This window comes from Theobroma umbraticum, unplaced genomic scaffold (assembly GCF_002168275.2).
Source record: "Theobroma umbraticum cultivar Fairchild unplaced genomic scaffold, ASM216827v3 scaffold_239.0, whole genome shotgun sequence".
Classification (NCBI taxonomy): domain Eukaryota; kingdom Viridiplantae; phylum Streptophyta; class Magnoliopsida; order Malvales; family Malvaceae; genus Theobroma; species Theobroma umbraticum.
In genome coordinates, this window is record NW_018397279.1 from 1,900,950 (window position 1) to 1,914,807 (window position 13,858).

At 33.3% G+C, this 13,858-nt stretch overlaps 1 protein-coding gene across 3 annotated transcripts; it reads left to right on the plus strand.

The window, feature by feature from the left end:
• Nucleotides 1-3,386: 3,386 nt before the first annotated feature.
• Nucleotides 3,387-8,604, plus strand: TCP20 (TEOSINTE BRANCHED 1, cycloidea, PCF (TCP)-domain family protein 20). 3 transcript variants are annotated; one of them, XM_021443363.2, is made up of 3 exons: nucleotides 3,387-4,944; nucleotides 5,048-5,098; nucleotides 8,002-8,604. In XM_021443363.2, exon 1 carries the CDS (start codon nucleotides 3,792-3,794, stop codon nucleotides 4,725-4,727), a length of 936 nt encoding a protein of 311 aa, XP_021299038.1. In that variant the 5' UTR covers nucleotides 3,387-3,791; the 3' UTR covers nucleotides 4,728-4,944; nucleotides 5,048-5,098; nucleotides 8,002-8,604. The 3 variants fall into 3 exon arrangements, with proteins under 3 accessions (XP_021299038.1, XP_021299039.1, XP_021299037.1); XM_021443364.2 differs by lacking the exon at nucleotides 8,002-8,604 and adding an exon at nucleotides 5,858-6,498; XM_021443362.2 differs by lacking the exon at nucleotides 8,002-8,604 and having other exon boundaries at nucleotides 5,048-6,498.
• Nucleotides 8,605-13,858: the final 5,254 nt, after the last annotated feature.

Sequence of the window (13,858 nt, forward strand, 5' to 3'; positions counted from 1 at the left end):
GAAAATAAGGTCTTGAAATTAAACCCCTTAAAGAAAAGCAAAGATCTTTTCCCATTCAATCTTTGAATTGCATGTTAGATTGGTTTTGATATTTCAACAGCTAGCTTTCAAAGAGGGGCCTCCCTTGTCTCCACGATGGGAAGCACATGTGACAAGCAATGCAATCACCAACACCCACATACCCACTCCAACCATAATTATCATCACAACACAAAGGAATTGGTCTTCTCCCCATCAAAGCAAAGCTACAAGTTTTTAAAAAGAGAAAGGCAGTGAAGAAGAACAACATCAACAAGAAGAATAATAAATTAAAAAAATAAACCAATCAAGCCCTGCTCTTGTTTCGTCCATGATTCATACCAAAACCCTCCTAAAGTTGCTTAATAATCAAGTTTAAGGGAATGATTGAAGAAAAGGAGAAAAAGAAAGGAGATGCGTGTATGCAAGGATGGATCCCCACTATTGTGACCAAGAATTGCATGGATTATTCATGCAATAAAAAGTCAAAAGACATAGCATTTTCCATTTTAAATACCACTATTTGCAAGTTTTCCTTTACTTGGTGATATTGATACCATGTAAAATTTATGTCATTATCATGGAGTAATGCTGTCAAAGATACAAGTTGATCCCATCATCAGTTTCTAATCTTTTCCTTCTGAATGAATTGTTCTTGTTTCAATAGGAAAAAAAGGGTCTCAATAATCATGCCAACCTGCCAACTTTTGAATTCCCAAAGCAAAAGTGATGACTTTGGACCAATTATTCCCACAGTAATTCATATTTCCATTCGTTATGTCTAGCATTTCATCCATATACATACCCCATGCAATGAAAAATAAAATAAAAATTTGAATTATATAAAAAAAATACATATAATTATTGTCTGAATCGATGTCACACATTCAGATTAACGTATAAAAACCTGTAAAAGATGATAAAGAGAAAAGAATTTAATTTTTCCCCAATAAGAAGAAAATTAAAGTGGTTAGATTTTGTTGACCCAAAAAAGGAAATGTAGTTGCTAGATTTGAGGAGATGAATTGAATGATGACTGCATGATTTTGAATAAACTTGACAAATACTTATGAGAAGAAGCTGAAAGAGATGTAAATTTTGAGCAAGCAGTACACGAAATTGATTATAAGAAACATGAAAGTGAAGCAATCACACAGCAAATAAAACCACCAAGACAATTATTTTCAACAGTTAAAGCCATGTTTCTAACAGGAAACTTTCAACAATTTCCAAACATTAATGAAGTGATTTGATGATCTTCTTTTTATTCTGCAATTCTAGCAGAAATTGAGTGAAAAAGACACATATAGAACATTATGATGTAATATGAATAATTATAAGGTTTAAATAATAAACCCAAATGAGTTTTTTAAATTTTGATATACACCCAAAAAATTTTTAGCTCTAATGAAAAATTAATTGCCGACAAACTTAATATCAATTAATATTTTATATTCAGATAATCATAATTTGACAAGTTAATATAATTACAAAGTAACTAATGTAATCACGTGACAGTTAATCAATTGCCAATATCGTAGGTCACATAGAAAAAAAAAATGCCAACAAGTATTACGTTTGATAGAAATTAATTTAGGGCTAAAATTATGTTTAAGTACAAATCAAAAATTAAGAACTCAATTAGGTACAGAAAAAGATTATGGACACATCTGAAGAAATAACCATATTGGAAGGATTATTTTTTTTTGGTATTTAAACCTACAATTTTAAGAAGAATTAAAGATAAGATATAGAGATCCTATATGTTCATACACCTGAATTTTCTGCTTCAATACATACACGCAAAAATATTCTAATAAATAAAAATTAATTGGGCTTTAAATTCACCATCATAAAACCAATATAGACCGGCCATTGACTTAACTTTGTATGTGTTGGTTGGTACAGTAGCCAAGAAAATGCTACCCTCCTATGCTAATGGCAATGTCGGTGGCCAAACCTCTTAAGGATTTATTTGTATCCCCTTCAATTACGCATATCTTATCAATGGAAAAGCAAGAAATTTCTTCAAATCAAACTCGTGCATACATCAGCAATTAATTTGGTATCCTTGTTTGATTTAGCTACGACTATATAGGATTTTATCAGGTTTATATTTTATAGTCTGTCAGAGTATATTATTGAATTGAATTTTTTATTTTTATATATTTAGGAAGTATCATTCTGCTATTAAGTGATAATATGAGTGTTATACAGTGATTATGTGCGTGGGGAATCATTATATAGCTGTATAATAAATTGGAGATGAGATATAAGGAAATCGCTTTCAAAATAAGAATTGAAAAATGTTACCCTTCTGTAAGAAATTGGACATCTTTGTCATAGGAGAAATTCATGGGAGTCCCTGTCTTTTTCTCAAGCTGTAATTGGCATCCACTCAATCTAAAGGGGTTTAATCACTTTGACAAGTGTACCTTTTGTGACCATTTCTAGTAGCATAAACATAGAATGAGCTAAGCAGCACTTTGTTCTCATCTTTCCTCTCTCTTCTCTCTCTCCTCTCTCTCTCTCTCACACACACACACACACATACACATAATTTCTTTATTGAAAACAATATTCTTATACATGACCTCTTCAAAAACTTCACTAAATTAAGAATATTTCTCAAATAATCCTAGTTAAATTTAGATAATTCTCTTTATTTTTCTCTCTTCTTCACTCTCTTTTCTGAATCCCAAGTTAAGGACAAGTATGTGTGAAAATGAAGAAAAGAGAGTAAATCATTGTCCTCGAACATAGATGTGAACAAGGTTGTCTTCAAGTGTCAACTTCTAGAGAAGTGTTATATGATCTGGGATCACACCATGTTCGATGTTAAGATTACAAAAGCAAGCCAGGTAAGCCTAAACACTGATATTATAAAGGGGTGTTGTTTTGGAAGATGGCCCCATGAACTGTCAGAACTGAGGAACACTTGAGGGGTTTAGGACTTTGGGGTCCACTTAAATGGTGGAGTATCTCCAAATTGAACAAATGGAAGCAGCATCAACTCCTTCAATTGTAACTGCATCTAAATTTTTTTTTCTTTTTGGCAGATTATGTGATTATGTAACTGAAACTAAAGAACAGAGTCTCCAGGCTTCCACTTTTGAGCGTAGTGATCCCATGATTAATTTCCTCCTTAAAAAATTTTTAATTAATGTATAAAGAAGGATGGGCCTAGAGTGGGTTAGAAGCAAGCAACCCCATTATCCAGACCCAGGTTGCCAGTTGTCAAGAAATCATTCATCCACGTGGACAATTGAGTCCCTTACAAGAGATGGCACCAGCATATTGCTGCTGCAATAATATAGTAGGAGGATGTAATGAAGAGAAAGGGGAGGAATCCATCAATCTATGGAACATGGCCGAATTGGGGATGGTGTTTTTATGTGTTTTGGGTTGGTATCTGGAGGTGAATTGGCAGTTAAAGTTGCTATCATATCAGATATGTTAGTCAAAACCCCCCTACTACAGTGAAAGAAAGGACAGACTAAAGCATATGAGAGAGAGAGAGAAAGAGGGGGGGGTGGAATGACATATTGTAAAACCCAGAGTAAAAATTTGACATTTGGGGTGTGCTTTGGGATTTCAATATTATAATAATAGTTTGTCTTCACATTCCTTGCCAAAAACAGTGAAAACTCATGAAAGTCTAGGACTTTTCAGGTCTCCTTCTTCAATCAAAGAGGACTCCTTTTTTTTTTTTTGTTTTATGTTTTTAGCCTTTCTTTTAGTTTGCCCGCACCCCACCACCCTTTTACCTGTTCATGGATCCCAAGGGCTCCAAGCAGCCTCCACAAGAAGTACCAAACTTCTTGACCCTGCCACCACAACCCCAACAACACCACCAACATCCGCAACCCCAACAACAGCAGCAACAGCCTCAAAACATGGGTGAGAACAAACCAGCTGAAATCAAGGATTTCCAGATTGTTATTGCAGATAAAGAAGAAGGGAAGAAACAACAGCTGGCCCCAAAAAGAAGTTCTAACAAAGACAGGCATACCAAAGTTGAAGGAAGAGGTAGAAGGATAAGGATGCCTGCTTTATGTGCAGCTAGAATCTTTCAGTTGACCAGGGAATTGGGTCACAAATCTGATGGGGAAACAATACAGTGGCTGTTACAACAAGCTGAACCATCAATAATAGCCGCCACAGGAAGTGGAACAATACCAGCGTCAGCTTTGGCAGCAGCTGGAGGCTCAGTTTCACAGCAGGGAGCCTCTCTATCGGCCGGTTTGCACCAAAAGATGGAAGATTTAGGGGGGTCCAGTATAGGGTCAGGGAGCAGTAGGACCAGTTGGGCAATGGTTGGTGGCAATTTGGGGAGACCCCATCATGTGGCAACAGGGTTATGGCCCCCAGTCAGTGGTTATGGGTTTCAGTCATCATCTGGTCCATCTACAACAAATTTAGGCAGTGAAAGTTCTAATTATCTGCAAAAGATTGGGTTTCCTGGTTTTGACTTGCCAGCTGCTAACATGGGTCAGATGAGTTTCACCTCAATCTTGGGTGGGGCTAGCCAGCAGCTCCCTGGTTTGGAACTTGGCTTATCTCAAGATGGTCATATTGGACTTCTAAATCCTCAAGCTTTGAGCCAGATTTATCAGCAGATGGGGCAGGCTAGGGTGCACCAGCAGCAACAGCAGCAGCACCAGCAACAACCCCCTGCTAAGGATGATTCCCAAGGATCAGGCCAGTAAAATTATAAACTTTGGCAGCAAGACTAAAAAAAATTAGCATTCATGAGAGAGGATGGGTTTTTTCTTGTTATGGTTTCGGTATTGTATAATTGGGAAAACAAAAAAAAAAGTGAGAAAAATGGATACTTTGCCTCTCAGAATTCTGTAGGGACTGGATGGATTTTATTGTGCCCCCTTCTTCTTTCTGCACTGCATCACCCGAGTCTCCATTACAAAGGTGCTTTTTTTTTATTCCTGCCTTCTGTTGAACTTGCATCCTCCAAAGTCTTCGGAGAAGTATCAATTGTTTTGTGTCTTATTAATTTTGATGTGGATTGCAGGTGGAGCTTTGCACAGCCTTGTAGCTTGAGAACTTCTTGTTTGATTCAGAGGTGTGTTGATTATGATGTAAGGCAAATTTAATTGTTTTCTTTTTCTCTAGGTCTGGATGGAGTGGCAATCGGTTTGTTTGTGAAATTAAACATAGAATTTTACAGTCATACATGTCCAGTTTCTTGTTAGATCAAGTAAGAATTCTTATTTCTCTAAAAGAATATATTTGTGCACATACAGGGCCAATTATTGATTACTTCGGGCTGCCTTGCATTTTTCCTGCTATAGCATGTCTGCTAACACATAGGAACCTAGTTCTTTTGTCATCACTTCAAAAATTCTTCCTTTGTGCTGATCTTACCTTGGTTGGAAAACTCTTTCAGCTTATTTCCTTCATAATCCTTTTGTTAAACCCTATATATTTTTCTCTCCATGTTATTCCCAAATTTTCATCTCAATGGATTAATTTTATTCATGGAATTTGTATCCACTCACTGCTTCACATATAAGGGCACTCCACTAAGTATGTCTATGACATTGGATGTGTTATTAACTGTTTATCTCTTTGTTTGCTGTTGAGCAAGATTATGTACATGAGGTTGTCTCAAATTTGGGCAAAATACTCTTGGAAAATTCAAATTTCTTTCTGCCATCATACTTCATATTATTTTAGAAATCATTTTATGTTTATACAAGGATTTATAATTGGCAAAGATCAGTGCCCTCTTAAAATGATGCAGTTTCAGGCAGTCTTCGCTATCCAAACTGTCATAATTTACTTTTTCTAACTCTGAAACTATTCTTAATCCTTGATGAAGGGCTTGGCCCCAACATAGAAGTGTCAGTGATAGCCAAATAGCCGTGCTTTCGCCTTCTTTGAACTGCAGTTTCTAACCTTGAGGCAAACAAGAATCTGTTAAGCTACATTATCCAACTTCCAAGTTGGTTCTCATCAATTTATGGCACCAAATGGCCCAAGTAACTTTTCCAAGCTGCCCTGTTAACTGTTGCTCGAGGGTACCATGTTTTAAAGAAGCCATCTAGTGTTATGGCAAACCTTGACTCAAAGCTGTTAAAGAACCACTTTGTACGAAGCTTCTGAGCTTTCTCTTTGCCAAAGAGTTTTTAATCAACTATAAATGAGAATATTGTGTAATGATATTGAATTAAAACATAGAAAAAGTCAGTGTTTAAGTGCACAGTATCTGATGTGCCTGCACTGAGGTATGCTTAGAAATGATCATGCGAATGTCTTTCATATGTCACATTGACTTGGATTATTCGGTGGAAGCTGATTCTACACATTTAGGACTGGGAAATTTGGAGCATTCATGTCTGAGGTCTTCTTGTGTTGATAAAATCCTTACATTCATATATGTTCAGTTTTTTTTTCTCTTTTTTTAATTTTGTTGCTTCATAAACTAGTGTTTAATTAGTATAGCACTATGGCTTCTCTTTTCTTGTTGCCTTCCCAATGGTTATAAGATCTTTCTTGAGTTAGCTGCATCTATCCTAATTGAAGTAGGTTGAAGATAACTTCTCTCTGTTGGAAGGTAATAGTTGATTTGTGGTTCAGCATCCTCATGTGAACTCTATGGTTGTTTTAATATTCTTCCTATTTTTAGTTTCCTAGCATGAAGATTTGCTGTAAATTTTCTAATACCAAGACTTTCTTTTTCCTTCTTGTGAAAATTCATGGACTAGAGCACGAATGCAAAGTTGACAAATTTGATGAATTTTTTCTTGAATGGAACTTTTACCAAATAAATACTGTAAGATTAAGAATTTAATACAGAAAGCATAAGGAGACAGTGCAAGAATGGCATTTTCCTAACATGTTACTTAAAGAAATCAATGACTCTATCCATGAGGTAAAATATTTACTGGAGTCGTTTACATTTTTGGACCTTGGAGGTTTTGTGTGTATTGAAATTGACAGGTCAGGTTAATTTTGTCCACCATTTCTGTGATAGGCACTGAAGTTTTGTCCTCATTTGCTGGTTTTCAGGAGAGTATCTCTCTGTTGTATTTTCCTGAGTGTATTCAATGTTACTTACTCCAAGTGGCAGCCTTTCAGGTTGACTATTGTTACTCATACTTTTTCGTGGTGCATTGGAATCTTAATCTAACATTTGGTTGTAGTATTATTTTTTCCCACCTTCCTCGTTTCAGTCTCCTAAAGTCCAAAAGTCTAGGTGCAATTAGCCTGCCTAAGAATGAAATTTGACTTAAAATAGCATGGCTTGAGTCGCCTTACTTTGGTTCTCTTCCAGTTATGAAATCTCAATCTTCTCAGCTCCCACCCTTTTAAGCCATTGAGCATCTCATCCTGCTTTAGTTGTTTAACTTGATGTTGCTTTAAGGTGTCAATTTCAGCTTACAAAAATTAGCAACAACAAAATTGCATGATGTTTTCATGATGCCAAGATGTGAAAGAAGTAATTTAACAAATTTGAGTAGATTTTTTTGCTTCCGATCGAACTGCACTCAAATTTGAGTGCTCTTCTTTCTGACAACGAAAGGTCTGCACTCTGCACCCAATATCACATTGCGCAAAGGGGTTCGAAAGAAGTTTATTATCACATTAGACACCTGTTTGCCATGCTCAGGCTTAAATTTTTGCTGTTTCACGGCACAGGCATGGCCTAGAACTACATTCTTGGTTGCATATTCATTCAGGTTTTGTTCTTCCTGACTCTTACCTGGAACCCTGTTCACATTTACAATCTAATGTGCTTGCATATGGTTAAATTGACAATGCTTGCTCAAAACCATTCATGGTGTTATGTTTTAGCTGAGCACTTTGGATGCATGACATCCACCTGCTGAAGTTAAGGGTACATTGAGGATATGACACGACAGCCACTTGCTTTGTATTTTAAAAAGAATTGCCTAGTTCATTTCTCAGAAGATATTGTTTTTGATTCCCATTCATTTTCCCTTTGTATTTTCATTTGGATAGAAATGAGGAAGAAAAACGAGGAGGATATGGGCATTCAATTAAAATTGAAAGGAGTACATAAACATAGCGTGAAAGATGAGTACTTGCCTCCATTTATTGCCATTCACAGAAGGGAAGTGTCTCTTTTTATTGAAGCATGGAGCTGCACACAGAGCAGTCAATGCTTTACCATCCATTTATTGCCTTTCAGCATTGTGGAAATCTTCATTAAAATGGGCATTGCAATCTTACTTAAATACTTCTGGGGAGTGAGACATCACACCCCCAGAAAAGTTCAGGGACATCATCAAGTACAATAGCTCAAAATAAATGCTTTCTTTCCACTGCCTATGGAAATGGAAGTACGTATCTATGGTGGTATGCTGGAAGAGGGCAAGCAAAAAAAAGACAAAAATAAATAATTTCACCTGCATCTCTTATAGTTTCAACATTTTTCATACAATATTGTATGTTTTTTATTGAGAAAAAAATATAAAATATCATGTAAGAAAAATTGAAACCAAACACAGACAATTGCTTATCCATAAAAGCTTTTGACAGAGTAAAGAGTTAAAAATGATGGCGTCAAAACTATGCTTCACAATGAAGCTTTAGCCTTTGCCATTGCTCTTTGTTTCTCTCTCAGTTTATGGTTTCTTTAATCATTGCCAACACTTATGCAATGGGCATTGGGGGCAATCAGAGTAGGCGGTAGACCAAGAAATGGGTAAGGAAAAGCCACATGATTTAAAGGAAACCATGAGTACAAGCCCAACCTTGGGTGTGGAAGTGCGGCAACATCCATTCCAGCCCACTGTCGTTATCAGAACGAGCTCTACCATGAAGGTTGAAGAAGCTCAAACCCAAAACCACACATTTGAAAATGAGAAGATAACTTTATAAAAAGTTGTATGTAAATATTTAATTTATTAATTAGTATATATTTTTTATTTAAAAATAAGACTTAAATTCTCTTCTTCAATTAAAAAAACTAAAAATGTTCTTAATTATATCAAAAATTTAATTATTATTAGATCCAATATCAATCGATTTTCTTTATCACGTGATAAGTGATATAATCACATTATATGTCTAATGCATCAGATTTTTTGAATCTCATTGATTTATCAAATTATATGTCACATGAAAACAAAATCAATTGATATCAAATTTCACGAAAGTTAAATTTCAGTTAATGTTAAAAGGCTAAACTTCACTCCATCCATGAACATCTCTTTCTACCAATCACACAAGGAATTAAGGACATGATCATACAATCAAACGTTGGAGTATTCAAATTAAGGGGGCCACCATAGATGGAGTCATCACAGAAAATGCGTTGGTTAGACTCCAACTTTCTGCAGCTGGTGGGCATCGGCTCAACTTTTGGGTTTGCAATTTTCATTCCAAATTTCTTAGAAATTACATCTAATCAAGTGCTCTAAACCAAACGATACCATGTTAATTAAATTAATTGATAGTAAATGAAAATTTTTTTATTATTTATATGTTCAGAATATCTGAAATTAAATTGATGTGAGATATTTTTTTTTATCATCATTTTAATAAACAAAACTTCATCAATTCCCGAAAATTAAAGAGGTGATGCTCCCTCATTGGGTCTTCCACCTTAACAATGCCTATCGTCCCTTTGCTTTGTTTATCACCCAAAGACGATTATTTCTCCAAGGGTTATATCATCTACATGCTGCTCTCAAATCCAATACATATACCAGTTGATTTGTTCAATGTTATAGCGTTGGTGCATGCCTAGTTTGACCATGTTGGACTTGGAACAGGAAAAATACTCGTACAAGGTACAATAACATCATGATCAGAATCGACTCAGATATTCCATGGCTGCAGCCAGAGCACAGCTGGTTTCTTCTGCTGCTGCCATGCCTATGGAACTTTAGCCACAACTTCTTCGAACTTGGAGAGTTAAAAAAAGACAGCAGGCGACTGTAGGTGAACCCTTTATTTCCTCCAATCATGGCCTAAAAAAACCAGGTGCTTTGCGTATTAGAATTCCCACATTTAGTGCACCTCGACATTTTGATTAATGGACAATAATAATTCCTCCCCACCAAGACAAAGTGGGTTAATTCCAGAAAGTTGTCATTAAGATAAGGCCTTTTAATAAAAATCTTGTCACCCTTTTTTCTATATAATTTTACATCACATGTTTGCTTAGTTGTATATTATCAATTAAAACATTTTAATAAATAAATAGTGAAAATGAATGGAAACATGTGACGTGGTTAATCCTAAACCCATAATCCAAAAAATATTAAAATGAAATACCTCATTTTATAAGATTTAATCAAAATTTTAAATAGATTTATTAGTTTTTGAAATAAAAATTTTATTTAAAAAATATTTTTTATTATATTTTATTAATAATTTTAATATTTTAAAATATATTATTTATTTAAAATTAATAAATTTACGTAAAATTATGGCTAAAAATTAAAAAAAAATGAGATTTTTATCTGAATATTAAATAAGATAATAAACTGAATAATAGATTTTTGTAGGAAAACTTTACTTGTTAAAAATATCGAGGAACAAAAAGTGCAATGTCAGCATCAGATTGGTTATAAAATTCAGAGCTCCCCCTGTCAACGTGGACCTCTATATTCTTCCAACATCAAGGAATGGGAACCCACGAGTTGTTCCATTTTGCTTTGTAATGTAAACTATTTGCCCATATCTATCTTCTCTTCTCCTCCCTGGGGTCCCCTTGGACGGCTCTCCTCTCTTCCCTCTTCTCCATCCATCCTTCCATCTTCCTTCCTGGTTCCTAGTGTCCCAAAAAGCCCTACTTTATTCCCACCAAATGCCCCAACTTCCAACGAAATCAAATATACTACATTTGCTAAGGGGCACAAGACAGCTGGATGATACCCTTTTTTAAAAAAAAAAAAAAATTAATTATCTCTAACTAATATCTATTTACACTCGATTAATCCGTAAACACCCGTTAATCGACCTTGATTTTTAAATTTTAATGGGGGTTTAGAGTTTTATAATCTTGCGAAACATAGGTTTAATTCTTAATTAATTTGGGTGACTATATTAATAACAAGGGGACATTGATTCTTGGGTTATTATATATTTTGCTAGGGAGGATTTTTGCTATATATGTAGGAATGCATTGACATGTATGGAATTTTTTTCTTGCCTAACTCCAAACAAGATGTCCACTTGGCCAATAAATCTATGCAAATTGATGTCAAAATATTGCTTCTTGCCTACTTGAAATGACTAAAATATTAATATTTGTTGGTTGGACCTATCCTCATTATTACTGTGTAAGATCATCCCATAAAATATCTTAATTAAAGATGACTTGTCAAAGCACACTTTGTCACTCCAATTACTTCCACATATCTTATGCAAGCATTAAAAAAAAAAAACCCAATTAGAAGAAGCAAATAAATGAAAAGATGGTTAGGTTTCCCTTTAGGGTTAGGCAATTGGGGGCTGTAGACTTTTTTTTTCTAAAGTTTTAAACCTAATCTCATAGATAGAAACTTTCATAAATTCAATGGATGGTACACCGAAAACAATTTTAAAAATTGGTTTCCCACCTTCAACTTGCTTTAAATTAAACACTCAAATATTTGTTAAGGTGTTCTTTATAATAATAATAATAAGGTTTTTTTCGTAACCATTTGAATTTCATTAATCTTTTGCTTAATTTTGAATTCTCTTTTTTTATTTCTAAATGAAAAAAGTAAGAGTTCAAAAAAACGAAGCGATTAATTGTTTAATTTTTTTAAAACCGACATCCAATCCAATCCAAAATTAATTAACAAGAGAAGATTGAAGTAATGATAAAAAAAACTTGATATTAATTACATTAAAAATATTTTAAAACTTTAAATATAAAAAAATTTCTTCATTTTATTGTCGATTGATTTTCGATTAGATATTTATTTTATAAAATTCAACCAACGTTGACAATAGACGTAAAATTATTAAGGTAACCAATTAAGAAAGGGTGACCTGATTGTGGTGGCGTTAAGTAGAAATTGATGTTTGAGGTTTGTAGCGAAAGTAGAGACGAGCAAATGAAAATGAGAGCAAGTCTCCATCTTGAGTGCAAATTATGTTGTTGTGCAGGGAACTCCACGTTCACAGCTCGTTCATCACTCTTGCAATTCTATGTATTCCGATAAGATACATAAAACACTGTGGATTGAATTTTGAAGTTTCAGTGTCTACATTCTGACCCACTTATGATTATTATCAAGTCATTTTCAATTTATTTGTAATTTTTAAATAAATTTAAATTATAAATATATGAAATTTTTTTTATATTTACAAATAAAAATATTTAATTTTCCATTAAATGGAAAAAATCGAGAATTTGGGCTGTCCATGTTATACGATGAAATTAATCGATTTCTTTTTTATTGTTCATAAATCTCTTTAAACCAAATATCAAATTTATAAAAGAAAAAAAATATGGTCTCTTAACTTAGAGTTTTAGCCTCTTTTTTTTTTCTTTTGGTGTTGTATAATCTAATTGATGGACTAATTAGAAAAAAATAAAGATTTTTGTTATGGAAAAAATAATGGGTTATTGCTAAATTTGGGGAAAAAAACCCTTTCTGAAATTGAAAATAGCCAATTATTATACTGTCTCCAATTTATCACTTTTCTCGAATAATTAAAATTTTTTTTGGAGTACCTTTAAACAATTTTGTTAACGATGTTTTCAGTGTATTTTTTAATATTATATTAGAAAACATTTTTTTCCTCAAAAATATTACTCTAATCATCTTGTTTTTTTATCTTTTTTTTTTCAAGATATCTCAAAATGAAAATTAAAATTTAAACTTAATCTCATGCAGTCTTAAAATCTGAAAATATAACTTAAGTAAGTTTATAAATCATAGATCCACATTAACTCAAAATTTTTTTTTCAGATATTTCAAAATGAAATTTAAAATATAAGCCTAACCTTGTACGGGTTTAAATTCTGAAAATAAAACTTAAGTAAGCTTATAAATTACGGATCTACGTTTTCAACTTAAAAGATATCCCTAATAGGAGGTAGAAGACCCATGTTTATATACTCAAGACCCATCTCATCTCTTACTGATGTAAGATTTGTGACATTTTATCCCACTTAATTATGCAATGCCTTTATGCACTAGCCTTTTACTTGTAGAGGAGAGAATTATATACCCAAGACACATCCCATTTCTTACTGATGTGAGATTTGTGATATTTTACCTCACATAATTGTGCAACACCCTTATGCACTAGCTCTTTACTCACAGAAGAGAGGAACTCTTACACTAATTCTTTTATTGATGTAAGATCCATGATATTGTACCTTACTCAATTGTGCAACGCCCTTATTGCATTGGCTTAGGGATTCTTACACTAATTTTTTTTATTGATATAAGATTCGTGACATTTTAATTCACTCAATTTTGCAATGCTATTATTTCACTAGCTCTTTACTTGTAAATGAGAGGTCATTATTGCACTGACTTTTTTCCCGTAAAGGAAAAAAACTCTTACACTAGTTCAGGTAGATCCGAAACTTAACCTGATACAACTTTATATTTTAAAATAGAGTTTAAGTTAATTTATAAATCATTAGCTCACATTCTCAATCCAAAAGATATAATTGATTGGTGGTGCAAGACTCATGGTTATATATCCAAAACCTACCTTATGTCTTATTAATGTAAGATTTGTAATATAATATTATTAATTTTTTATTGTTATCAATTTAATTTTCATAATTTTTTAATTTTTTCATTAAACATATATATTATAATTTTTTTAAAAATTTAATATAAAAAATTAAAATTAATTTTTATTTTAATTTTTGTAAAAATAAAAAAATATAAAT